Source organism: Chrysochloris asiatica, unplaced genomic scaffold (assembly GCF_000296735.1).
Source record: "Chrysochloris asiatica unplaced genomic scaffold, ChrAsi1.0 scaffold00052, whole genome shotgun sequence".
Taxonomy (NCBI): Eukaryota; Metazoa; Chordata; class Mammalia; order Afrosoricida; family Chrysochloridae; genus Chrysochloris; species Chrysochloris asiatica.
In genome coordinates, this window is record NW_006408570.1 from 12,497,710 (window position 1) to 12,511,785 (window position 14,076).

At 38.1% G+C, this 14,076-nt stretch overlaps 1 protein-coding gene across 3 annotated transcripts in view; it reads right to left on the reverse strand.

Annotated features, from left to right (window-relative positions):
• Positions 1-398: 398 nt before the first annotated feature.
• Positions 399-14,076, reverse strand: part of ACTR2 (ARP2 actin-related protein 2 homolog (yeast)) — a 50,526-nt gene continuing 36,848 nt past the window's right edge. Inside the window, exons 6-9 of one of the 3 annotated variants that reach the window (XM_006862951.1) lie at positions 12,410-12,559; positions 9,742-9,887; positions 4,469-4,601; positions 399-923 (exon numbers count right to left, since the gene is read on the reverse strand). In XM_006862951.1, coding sequence (XP_006863013.1) covers positions 753-923; positions 4,469-4,601; positions 9,742-9,887; positions 12,410-12,559 — 600 coding nt within the window. In that variant the 3' untranslated portion in view covers positions 399-752. The remainder of the gene's footprint in view (positions 924-4,468; positions 4,602-9,741; positions 9,888-12,409; positions 12,560-14,076) is intronic. The other 2 variants (XM_006862952.1, XM_006862953.1) reach the window with 2 other exon arrangements.

Here is a 14,076-nt window from a genome sequence, read left to right on the forward strand (position 1 = left end):
TCATCTAAAAAAACACAAATAAATCCCCAAGCCACATGGTGATGAAATACATTTGTTTTTTTATATATCATATGGAAACACTTCCAGACATACCAAAATGAAAGTATTGTAAATAAAGTTCATCTTATGTACCCCAAGAAGAAAAGTTCAAGAATCCAAAAATCAAAAGACCCACACTGCAAGCAAAAGCCCACACAAAACACTTCAGTTTTGAGCCTAACATTCCCTCTTAGATGTTAATACGAGCAAGGCTTTAAGGTACTTAAAGCTGTAGCAGAAACCGTTCAAAGGACCACACTACTGAAGGTATGCACTACAGGGTTCAGCGGCTGCCCACCCATCCCTCACCACCCCCCACCCCAGTAATATGTAAAAGCGCCTGTGAAAGTTTTTTCTTATGCTAATAAAGGCCTACCACCTAGTGCGCTAACGACTAAGACCAGCAGCATTAGAGCAGTAAAGTGGACATAGGAAGCCTACAGGAAGGATCTAAATGACGACTCAGAAGAAACAATGCAGCAGACAGGCCCCCTTTGCCCTCTTGTTTTGTCTACAGGGAAGTGGTTGAATTAAACAGTCAGATTTACCCACATTAATAGAAGTGTAACAAAGCTTCCCTAGGACACCAGACTAAAACCTGACCTTTCCAGCCAAAGGGCAGAGAGATGCCTCTTCCATATCATGGAGCTGAATGTGTTGCAATAAAGGGAAAAAGAAAGCAGGAGGGACATGAAGGGAACCAGTCTCGGCGTTTATCGAACTGTCACACCAAGTTTCTCCAGCACACGGACACCTTTCTCTTGGTATTCTTGTCGGGTCATCCAAAAGTTGTCTTTGTCTTTCATGATGTCAGCTAGAACTGCGCCACCCAGGAACACCATATGCTTTCTGCGAGGTGGGTCTTCAATGCGGATCTTAAATTTCTAAAGGAGAAAGAGGGTATTATAAAATGTCACATGTGCTCAGGCATTCTGCTTTATGAAAATGACCTTTTCATATATATTAGGTATTCTTTTGTTGAATTCTCATAACAGTCCTGTGGGGTAAGCAGGACAGCACGATTTGGCACTGAGGTTCAGAGAGAGACAGATTCAATCAGATTAGCTGCCCAAAGTTCATAGCTAGGATCTCCTACCTCCTCCTCTCCCCCAGTGTGACTGATGGAAAAGCATTCTGACTGGAACAATAAATAAGATCACTCTACTGACACTCCTGGTGTGGCGCTGTGGGTTAATGTGCAAAGCCATTTGAACTGCAAGGTTGGCGGTTCAAGCTCACCAGCTGCTCCTCAGAAACCCTATACAGGGTCACTATGGGTTGGAGTTGAATTGATGGCACTTAACAACAACTGACAGGCCAAGAGTTAGAGTCCTAACTATGCAAGGGTTTCACCAGCCAGGGGGCAGTTTCCACTTGTTACATTTCTTTGTGATTTAATGTCTCTAATTCTAATCTAGAGTCCTGGTGTGGCACTGTGGGTTAATGCATCAGACTGCAAAGCCATTTGAACTGTAAGGTGGGCAGTTCAACTCACCAGCTGGCTCCTGGGAAACCCTGGTACAGGGTCGCTATGGGTCGGAACCGACTCTACGGCACTTAACAACAACAAAAATTCTAATCTAACATAATAAAAGAAAACTGAAGTTCTTTTCTTATAAGCAAAGTTTACTTGTTACTGACTCAAATTCAGTAATATGTTCTCAAAATAAGACCAAATATGGTCAAAACAAATCATGGAGATGCTGGAGAAAATGAACCCAGTAACCAAAATGAAAAACTACTAGGGAAAGTTCTATACTCGGTAGCCACCAAGTTAATTGTCCAGACAAAGGGTACCCCCCAAAACTGTATGGTCAGTAACAATGAAAAGAGAAACCTTAAAATGACATAGCAGTTTTTATTCACAGGGTCACAAATTCTGCAAAAGTTTAACTATGTCACTCTAAATTATTTGTCATGTCACATAAATGCACTATATCCAAGAAAAAAAACAAAACCCAAAAAACCCAAAGCCATTGCTATGAAGGTGATTCTGACTCATAGCAACCCTATATAGGCTCCTGAGGATGTAAATCTTTACTTGAACAGACAGCCTCCTTTTTCTCCCTAGGAGCAGCTGGGTGGGTTTGAACTGCAGTCCAGAGTTATCCTACAGGGCCACCAAGGGCTCCTAACCTAAATAGGAATCAGATAATATGTAACACAGAAAAAATTAAGTTTACTTAATTCTAAAGCTAATCTACTGTAATTGTTCTAGTTACTTTTTTGCTCTAAGGAGGTGGTTGGCAAACATTTCCTATAAATAGTTGAGGTTGTGGTGGTCTCTCTCGCAATATCCATCGCCTGGTGTAGCAGAAAGTCAGCATAGACAATATGGATACAAATGGGCCTGGCTGTGTTCCAATAAAACTTTACTTACAAAACAGCTAGCCTAGCTGACTTACCCTTGTTCTAAGGGAAACTTAGCTAGGCCCCAAGGATACTACTTTCCGAGAAGCTTTCTTAACTAACAGGCTGTTCTTTCTCAGACTACCTTTCTATCCTCAGGAGTCCTGTTGGCCCTGTAGGATAAGCACTGGACTGCTAACTGCAAGGACAGCAATTCAAACCCATCAGCTGCTCTGCAGAAGATGAGGCTTTCTGCTCCCACGAATATTTACAGCCGTGAAAACCCGAGAAAGGATCACTATGAGTTGGAATCAATTAGATGACAGTGGTTTGGTTTTTCCCCACCTCCCTAAACTCTGAAATTCATTCTGTCAGACTACACTGCTCCATCTATCACTCCTCTGCTGAAGTCACCTCGAGACTCTGGATCCCCCAGGTCAATTCTTCCTAAATCTGCTCCTGGTGTGGACATGGGGCTGTCTTCTCACCACCATTTCCTCTCCTTATTCTTAGTGACTTTGTCCTTCTCTCTCTTTATCATACTCGGCAAAGCACCAACTGTGCTTTTCAACTTTCTCCTCTGCTCCTGCCCTCCAGCAGCTGAACAAGACAAGCTAGAAACTCACTTTACTTGTTTCCAATGTATCACCAAACTCTTTCATACCTTTCTCTACTCTCTAAGGTGACCATTTCACACCGTCTCCTGTTTTACACCTCTACTCTCTCTTTCTACTTTCAACAAACAGCCATAAAGGCCATGAGTTGCTGCTATTGTTTAAGCATGCTCTACTTTTGGATTATATTTTTTATTACACATTGTAATAAAAAGTTATACATACATATGTTCATGCTCCACTACTTAGCACATCTCCATCTTTCTCCTGGAAGTTACTACCATAGCCTCCTAACCGGTCCTTCTCCATCCACCTTTGTCCCCTACACATGGTAAGCCCTTGGATATTCTTTCCATCACTGCATACATTATATTTACACTGAAAGCAGAGCTTTTGTATTTGTTCACCCTAGCACCTAGTCCAGTGTTTGGTACCCAGGATCTCAAGATATAATGACTAGTCACCTGTAATGATTTTTAATTATATATATAATTAATCAAATCAGAAAAAATGAGTGAAATACTTAGACAGCTTTTTAAGCCTTTTAACTGGCTAACGTACCTGAATACTCCCTCAACTTAATTCCAACAATTTGAGTCATAGATGAAAGATACACATTGTTGTTCTTGTTAAGTGATCTCGAGTCAGTTCCGACTCATGGTGACCCTGTAGAGGGTTTCTGAGGCTTTCAATCTTTTTGGGAGAAGAAAGCCTCATCTGTCTCCTGCAGACTGGCTGGCAGGCTCGAACTGCAGCCCTTGTGCATAGATACAACAGGGGTGCCTCCAAATCATGCAGGACCCTGTAATATGTGGTCACCAATTTCAAAGTCAAGTGAAACAAAACTCAGAGATGAGATGATTCTAGACTGAGTGCAGAGAGCATGAGAGTGTAGCATCCACAGTCCAGAGTTTATTAAAAAAAAAAAAAAGAGAGAGAGAACATTTTCTTTCTACTCTACAAATCAACCATTACCAACTACAGCCTGTTTCTAGACTCAAGACAGTTACTGGGGATGCAGCGAACTGGAGACACAGATGTTTTACAATCCTACTGGGGAGATAAAACACAAAAAATAACCCGAAAAAAGCTAGACTAAGAAACAGGAGACTGTATAAGAAGAGAACTGAAGGCTGCTTACATAGTCAAAAAGTTAAGTTTAAGATAAAATCCAAGTGGAGAACTGATCTCTCTACAGGAGTCAGCTGTTCAGAGAGGCACTCTGGATTCCAGGCCAGCTGATAAAGATGAGCCAAATCATTTGGGCCGGAACCTAGTCACTTCCAACAGTTCACTGTGACCATTCTGGAACAGCGCCTACCCTGAGCCATTATGTCTTCCCATCTCTTCAGGGAGGCATTAGGGATTTGCTTACAAAGAGTTCTTGCTCCCTCTAGTGGTTGTCAAGATTTACTTTACAGAATTTTTAAAGTATGTTTAACAGTTGATTATTGACTGATACTTACAGAAAGTTTTTCAACATCTCCCTTTAAAACCCGTTCCAGGTAAAGCTGTTTAAGTTCACGTTCCAGCCGTGAAGGCAGCCCAGGGTACATAGTTGATCCTCCAGAAAGCACAATATGCTTATAGAATTCAGATCTAGAAAGAAACAACAGACATTTTCAGGGTTTCTGTTATTTGTCAGCTTTAAGGGGTTGTCGTAAGAATAAAAATTCTGTATGTAAAGCAAATAGTTCAATGTTTGCTTTAATTGCTAGGTAACAAACTCTCTACATACAAAATCTTTATTACAATTTTGATTAAAATGCTTCGACACCACATAACACACGTTCTTGCTAACATACTTTAATGATGTCAGTGATGTGTTTACATTATGAACTTCCACAATATCACCGAGTCACTGGGATGTGATTGCTAACAATAATTAATCACATTCTGTTATGATCTGACTTCTTGTTTATCAAGTTTCCCATTTACTTTTTCTAAATTTCTCTTTTGTTTCTTTGCTTTAAAGCTGTCTGCTATTGTTTTGGTCCCTTCTTTCTTCCTTAAATATCAAACCTAAAATAACTGCTTATGTAGTAAAAGTATTTAATAGCATATATGTGAGGGTCTGAAGAACTCTCCTCATATTGAAGCTCTCGGCAGATGTGCGTCTTGGTCTCTAACAGCTTTCCAGCTTTTTACTTAACTCCAAGTTCTCAGAAGGGCTCTCTATGGCTGAGTCTATTGTAATTGTAGCTTCTAGAAGAGCAGTGTTTTTATACTTAATTTTGGCTTTAAATACACATTAGATACTGAACGTAGCAGATGCCAAGGTGCTGAAGTATAGCTACATGAGACGTGTGTGTTTACATGTGCACCTTCATTAGGTAGACCACCCAAAGCGCAGCATTGGAGCTGTACCACTTTTCATTGCAAGCTCTTTGGAGAAGCTAATGAACCTGTTTCATGTTCTTTAGGAATCCCAAAACTTGATCACCACCAACAGGCATACTTTGTCAAATATAATTCCCAGTGATCATTAAGTCAAGGGGAAAAACTATTACTTAAGTCCTACTATTGAGAATTTATCAAAATTATGATTAAATTCTTATATCATCTTCTACTAGGTTTACAAAGCTGCTGTCAATCTCAAGAACTACTATTCTCATCAATTTGTTTTATTATCTTGCTCCTCAGTTGTTTCACCAAAATTGGTTTGGTTGGTATTTAATTTAGGGTGAAAAACATCAATCAACAGCTGCTTTACAAAGTGCTTCTAGGTAAATCTTTCTATAATCTGGATATAGGAGAGAGGTCTCAAATTTCAGATACAATAAAAGAAAAGATCTATGGTCACGAGTAAATAAGAACAATGGGCTCAAGTGTAGCTAGCATTTGTGAGGCTGGCGCAAGACGGGGCGCTGTTTTGTTCTGGTGCACACAGGGTCTCTATGAGATGGAACCAACTCAACGGCATGTAACAACAACAACAAATAAAAATAAACTTCTACTTCAGCAAAAGGCAGATGACTAAAGAGAGAAATACCTGCAACAGATATCACACAGTTAACAGCAAAAGAATTTAAAACATTAAAAGTCAATAAAGACGAAAAAAAACACAAAAGAGCAGGGAAAAGTCATGAACAGTTTAACCAAAAAAAAAGTCCCATAAAAATAGTTCTTGTTATTATGTGCTGCCAACTTGGTTCCGACTGATGATGTCTCTATATAGGGTTTTCATGAGTGGCCAGTGGGTCTGAAGTGCCAACCTTGCAGCTAGCAGACCAGTGCTAATCCTACAGCAGCACACCAGGGCTCAAAAATGGCCTATAAAACATAGGAAAAAATGTTCAATTTCACTGTTAATGGGTGATATGAAAATTAAACTGCACTGAGATGTCATTTCTCACTTATCAGAGGGACATAAAAGTACAAGACTTGACAAACTGTGAAAATGGCTGTGGGGAAGCAGGGACCTCTCACACTACTGGCAGGAAGAAGAAACTGAATCCATGGGTCCAACAATTCTTCTGAAAATGTATGCAGAATGATGTGTGTGTATGTGTATATATATATTTATTTATACACACTCGCCCAAAAGAGTCCTGGTGTAGTGCTTATAGGCTGAGCACTCAACTGCAAAGTCCGTTTGAACCACAAGGTCAGCGGTGCAAGCTTACCAGTCACTCCTCGGAAACCCTATACAGGATCACTAAGAGTTGGAAATGACTCAATGACATTTTCCAACAGCATACATGTCCAACAATCCAAAAACACACTTATGCACACAGGGTACTAAACTGTATGTAGCACTATTTGCTCTCATAAATACTGGAATAGATCTAAATAATAGTGAATCATAAATTTACTGAATAAACTGATACATTTTCACAAGGAAGTACTATTCAACTGGAAAGAAATCAAAGAGGAAAATTTCCTATGAAATGATACAGGATGATTTAGGATATATGAGGTGGCTTCAAAAAGTTCGTGGAAACATGGAACTGAAAGAGAGTGGAATTTTCCCATGAAATTTTTGAAGCCTCTTTGTACTGTTAAGTGAAAAAAGCAAGTACGGGTACACTACCTTTTGAGCATGAAAGAGGAAATAAGAAACATAGAAAGGATAAACCAGAAAATAATGTGGAATTATTTACAAGAGGGAGGAGGATTGAGGTGGAAGACAAGGGGAAGGGGGCAGTTAAGAATTCTGAATATAAATTTTTTGTATAGATTTAATTTTTGAAATCATGTTAATATTAAACATACTAAAAATAAAGATAAGCCAAGAATATTCTTAATCCACAAAATAGAGTATGTGCAAATAAAAATGGGGTATGTCAAAGGATACAGGAGCCAGCTTGAAGTGGCTCTGGATAGCTACCTCAGGGACAATTTGAGCATCAAAATAAAGACAGTAATAAATTAAAACCGACTGAATTCACAAGACCATACTGATAGTAGATGTTGTTGCTAAGTGCCGTCAAGTCTGATTTGTAGCAAACATGTGTAGGGTTTCAGAGGCTTTAAAAAATTGTGGGAGAAGAAAGCCTCATCTTTCTCCTTACTGATACTGGAGAGATGAAGGAAACACACTTGTTTATGGGAGAATATTAACTAACTGATATAGAAGGGATGATGGAGCTAGAAAACTGCCATCTTGTAACCATCACAATAAAAATAATTTAGGTCAAGATTCCTAAAGATGCTAAAAAGGGAATGAAATGATAAAGTTTGATGGGGAGGAGATTTCATATTCTCAAATTTTTTCCCCACGAATCACTTATTATGAAAGGAAAATTAATGTAACTATTCAATGGAGAAGCAGGAAATTTCATTACAAGTTGAAAATGAGCATCACTTGTAACGGCCAAAAGACACCAACCACATCATCTGGAGGTCATACTCTGAGAAGTACCCATCACACATGTAGTATTGTTGTTACGTGCCATGGAGTCAGCTCAGTATAGGATTTCTGAGTGGGAGCAGAAAACTTCCTAGGAGCAGCTCGAACTGCCAACCTTGTGGTTCACAGTTCAGTGCTTACCATACGGACCCAAAACTGCACAACCTGAATCTAACCAAACTGAGGCGAATTCTCCTAAACTGTCGTATACTCTTCAAAGATGTCAATATTGTGAAAACTGAGGAAATGATACCAGATAAAAGAAGACCAAGACAGCTACTGGAGTATCTAAGTTAAAAGACTGATCATACCAAGCGTTGATAATGGTGTGGGGAAACTGGAACTTGTATTCATTCATGATGGGAATATAAAATGGCACAGCCACTTTGAAAAAGTTTGGCAGTTTATTAACAAATTAAATATAGGGTGAACATCAGTCACCACGACTCTGAGATCAGATAATTAGATGGTTCCTGGCCACCACTACCAGCTGCTTTGAAAGGGATCACATCAGAAGATACCAGACAGAGTGGAAGAATACGTGTAACAAAATACAAAAATTATATTAAAAAATTTTTTTTAAATGATTGGGCTTACTGGTCATAAAGACATTAGAGAAACCCAAGACTATGGGCCTTGACCACCCTTCAAGTCTGAAATGAACTCACCCTCAAGGCACAATTTTCAGCCAAGCACTAACTAGGTATATAGGCGGGACAACACTAATAAGGTATTGCTTGCCATGGAATGGTCAATCATTCAAGATCTAAAGGGCAAAGTTTAAGTAAGTACAAAGTTGAGAAGGGATGGGAAGGAGGGTGGAATGGAAATAGGAACTATAGGGAGAAAGTGGGATGACTGTTTTTTGCATGGAGAGGATCACAATCACTGAGATGAAACCAAGTGATCTGTTGACTGTAAAGCTAATGATCTTTTCTGTAAACCTTCACTCAATTCACAATAAAAGTAAATAAAAAATTTTAAATAAAAAAAAAAAAAAAAAAAAGAAGACCAAGAGACATGATGGAGCATGATGTGGCACTGTAGGATAAGCACTGGACTACTAAACTTAAGGATGGTAATTCAAACCCACCAGCTCCTCTTTGGAAACCATATGCAAGGTTGCTATGTGTTGGAAATGATTCGACAGCACTTAACAAGAGACACGACAAGGAGGCCTGGTGACACAATAGTTAAGTGTGTTACTGCTATCCAAAAAAGGCCAGTGGTGTGACTAGAAAGCAGTTGCTCCAGAGGAAAGAGGTCTGCTCCCATAACAATTACAGCAAGTTCTATTCCATCACATGGCGTTGCTATGAGTTGGAATCAACTCCGTGGCACATAACAGACGTGACAGTTAAATACAATGCGTGATTCCAGATTTGATGCTAGTGTGGAGGAAATGATATAAAGGGCATTTGTGGAACAATGGACACAGCTAAAATATAGATAGTAAATAAAAGTATCTAAAAAATAAAGCTTCTGAACTCAATATCCACACTGTGATTAAATAAGAGAGTAACTTTGATCTTTAGAAATACAAATAAACATTAAGGAATGAAGGAGGCTGAAGCATGCAACTTTGAAACAGTTCAGGGAAAAAAAGAAGAGGATGATAAAACAAACATACAGATTCTAGAAAATAGTGACACTGGGTTAAGGATATATACGTATTTTATTATTCTTGCAACTTTGAAGTTTGGTATTATTTCAAAGTAAAGTTTAAAGGGGTTTCTAAGACACAATGATATAATGTTGCCCAATGTTCAGTGCCACTCTATCAAAAATCATTTTGCCTGATCTAGCTAAAACCACAAATGTAGTAACACAACTTGGTTGTTCTGCAACCACCTTTGAAGCCACCTCTAAGCACCACTTCTAATATACCTGGTGTCAATGTCAGCCGCTTGGATTGTGTTAAAAAGCAATTCTGCAACACCCACTCCTTCCACGTTGATTAAGTGAGGCTGGAACAGAGCTTCGGGTGCTTCAAATCTCTCTCCCCCAACCTTAATTATGCGGCCATCCGGGAGCTAGAAACCAATGACAGCCAGAACCTAGTCAGCAGAGGATTAAAAAACTCCCTAAACAGTGTTCTGCACAACATTAGAACTTTTAAATACATTTATATGGTAGACAAAATTGATATCAGAAACATTTTCTTTCGAAAAATTGTGTCGGGGGAACAACACATGGTAAAACACAATTTAAAACATGCAGATGTTCTCATTACCATGTTCTGTTCTGGTATGCTCTAAATATCAAGAACCCCAGGAAAATGCTGGAGAGTTCAATAATGCACACACTATTTAAAAATCTACCATTCTTAAATAGTCAAAGCTCAGACAGTCAAAGTAACCAATCAAGTACTGAACCCTGTCTGTCGCTGGTAGGTGTTGGTGCTACTTGTCTTGTAATCTCAACACATGTGATTTTATGGATATGTTTACCATGTAGAATAGAAATATTAAAGAAAATTCTTTCACCAAATACTCTATGAAACTTTACTATTCTGCCACGAAAACCCTTTTTATACATACATGTTTTGATGGCAAAATAGTGTCTGCTTCTGCCAAATTATTTAATTCAAAATGTGTTTTATGATAAAAAATATTAAAGGGACACTGGGCATACTACTTCCAATTAGGTAAATATGTTATATCCTATTTACTATGCCATATTAAATTTTAAACAACTGATACACAAAATTTTAATTTAAGCTTAGATAACAGCTCCAATGTCATAATAAGACTGTGCAGAAAACTCTTAGGTCACAACATGTTTATATTTAATCAAGTGAGAAATGGTAAGTGAAAACTCCCTCTTCTATACCACCACCCCACAATTCATTAAACTGATCTAAGTAACAAGCACTGGCAAAGTCTGCTGCTAGATGACGTCTTTTTGTGAGATACCAGAGTTAGTTTTACATGAACATTTCTAACAATACATTTACTTATAATAATATAATCATATTGCATTTAGATTCTAAAATTAATTTCCCAGATTGATAAAGGATCACCAAAGTAAATGCTCTGAAGACAATTTGTTCCATGCTTTTTATAACTGTTTACAAATATGTGCAAACCAATCATATTTTTTTAAAGTCTAGAATTTAAAAAACCCCAAAAAAGTAAAAAAACTTAGTATATTAGCAAGTTATCAGCAAAAGTAACAACTTATTATTAAGGCAGTTATTGTTGTTGAGTGCCGTTGAGTCGATTCTGACCCATAGCGACCCACAGTACAGGGTTTCCAAGGAGCAGTTGGTGAACTTGAACCGCCGACCTTACAATTTAAACAGCTTTGCAGTCTGGTACATTAACCCACAGCGCCACACCAGGACTCTAGTTATTAGCAAAGTCCTTTTTCCCATGCACTTCCAGAATCTCTGGCATACGTGGCCTCTCTGAATGCTATGGCCACTGGCCAGCATGGGATCCCAGTTTTTCACCTTCCTCTAAAACAAGTAAGACTGACTGATTCTCTTTTCTTTGTCTGACCTGGTTTCTCCTCTTCAGTTTTTCATCACGTTATAGTTTTATATTTGTAACCTATTTCAAATTCTTTGAGAAAGGAGAGAAAAAATAACATGTATCCTCATCCTTTGCCTTGGGCTACTTTCTTCCAAAACAAGTTAGACAAGTAAAAAATTGGAAATTGAGGGAAACTGTCAAGGAGACTTCTGAAGATAAGTGGGCAACTCTGAAAACAATTAAGATGCAAAATAGGGTTTGTGGCCTGTTTGGATTGGTATCTTAAAAAAAAATTATAAACCTTTTATACTATTCCTAAACTTATTCAAAATAATTGTTTGCACATAATTGTGAATTATTTACAGTTAAGATGAATCAAATGGTTTAAGAAAACTTGTTTTTACTGCCTGTTAGTCTAGTTTGTTTTAGTCATAATGAAATCAAGAAGCTAACTCATTAAAAATTCAGGCAGGATCAACTTCCCTAGTGTTATTTATAGACAATAACTAGTTCTATGTCTCATTAGTTACAATTTCAAGTTAACATTTGTTTGGATCAACTCATTAAAAATATTAAATCAGGAAAAGACTGCCATCTACTGAATTATTAAAGAAATACTCTAGGATGACCACTTTCCAAAGTAGATAGCCCCATGAAATGCTGGAGAGTTCTGAGGAGTAATAAATTTGAGAAATAGCCATATTATAATCTGGCAGTCTTATAAATATGAATTAGCATACCGAAGACTCTCAGAAGTCCTGCATCCAAACATAACCTACTATGTTCCAAACTTACATGATGATGAGGCTTTTTAAAATTTCTGTGACTCAATTTTATCAATACATTGGGAAAATACATTCTGTAAAAGGTTGGAAAATGCTAGTCCAGATAATAAATTTTCAAGATAATATCTCATTATTTAATTATATCCCATGGTGGTGGTGGTAAGTGCCATTAAGTGACCTGACCCATAGGGACCCTATAGATCGTTTTAGAAGCTTTACAACTTTTCAGGATCAGAGTCTCATCTTTTTCCCATGGAGGTAGAAAAGTATATATTGAACACCAAAAATACTTACAGTATAAGATTCAACTAACACTGTGGTTTCTAAGGCCAGCTTCTGCTCTTGCTCAATATTATACCCCACATAACACAGCTTTTCTTTAATCATGCGGACAGTTTCAAAATCAGCAGAATGGTTGAAGGCATAGCCTCGCAACAGAAGCAGCTGTTAAAAAAAATAGCAGTAAGTTCACAACAGATCTGAGTGCGTTCAATCTGCAACAGCTGTCGTTATTTGCTAAATAAGTCACGGACTTGCCAAATACAACAGTTCTTACCAAATATTTGAGAAACTGGGATTTTACTTGCCATAAAAGAATTTCTATTTCAGTTTCATAGATAGTAACAAAATTAAAAGTTTATGAATAAATAGATAAAACAAGCTACAATACAAAACAAGTTCATTTTCTAAGTCAAAGTATCATTTAAAGTTTAAATAGTTTTGATGAGAATCGAGTCTCTTAATAACTGGCATTATTTCAGTACTGGGCTCCTATAATCAAAATGTACTCAGACAATGAATTCCATATTTATGAAATAGAGCAAGGCACACTGTATAGGGTTTCTGAAGCTGTAACTCCTTAAGGGAGTGGAAAGTCTCATCTCTCTCCTGCGGAGTAGCTGGTGAATTCAAACTGCTAAATTTGTGGTTAGCATCCCAAGGCATAAACCACTATGCCACCAGGGTTCCTGCCCATGCAACCGAGCTAGGTCTTACTAAATTTTATCCCTACCTTCTCTTATTGTGCCTAACACATATTAGGAAGGCAACTGTTGTTATTGTTAAGTGCCCTTGAGTCAGTTCCAACCCACAGTGACCCTGTATAAAGTTGCAGAGGAGCGGATGGTGAGCTTGAACCGCTGACCTTGAGGTTCAAACATACTTTGCAGTCCAGCACAAAATTAACCTGCAGAGCCAAGCAGGAAGGGCAATAGCATTTGTGAAGCAAATGAATGCAAAGAGAACTGTTGGGCTACTAGATGGCAGAATCACTGAAATGTTAACATTACTTAAATGTCAGAAACTAATACTATTTAAAAATCAAACTGCAATGAAACAATGACTGTAAAACTGATGTTCTCCCATATAAGCTCTCACTCAATTCATAATTAAAAAAAAAAAAAAATCAACCTGCTGTAAAAATGAACAAAACAACCAATATATGCATTATCATAAACACAAGTGGATTTTTCCTATAAAAGCTTTAACAAATAACTCCCCAATGCTTGCATTTATGTACAAGACTCCTAGAAACACCTTTGGTGGTTATCCTCAGACAGAATTTTGGCCCAGTTAATTCTCATTACCTTAATCTGCCCAAGTGATAAGGATGACTGTAAAAGAGAATAACGGAACCCAATGTCAAGGTGAAGACTTAATGAGACCCAAATTAATGCGAAGGCATCACCCTCAGACAGGTACCTGCTCAATAGCTGCACCATTGATGGTTTGGCCCCAGCTCTGTTGGTGGAGGGGGGAGCTGTCCTGGCAACTGAAGGGTGGACTCTACCCATTAGATGCCAGTAGCACCCCTGCCCAGTTATGACAACCAAAATTGTGTCTAGACATTGCCTAGAAAACAGCACAATTCCTAGAGATACATACTGACCAGAGAATTCTGGGAATGTATTAGTTTAAACTTTTAAAAACATGTATTAAAAGTTATCAATAGCTTGTCATGA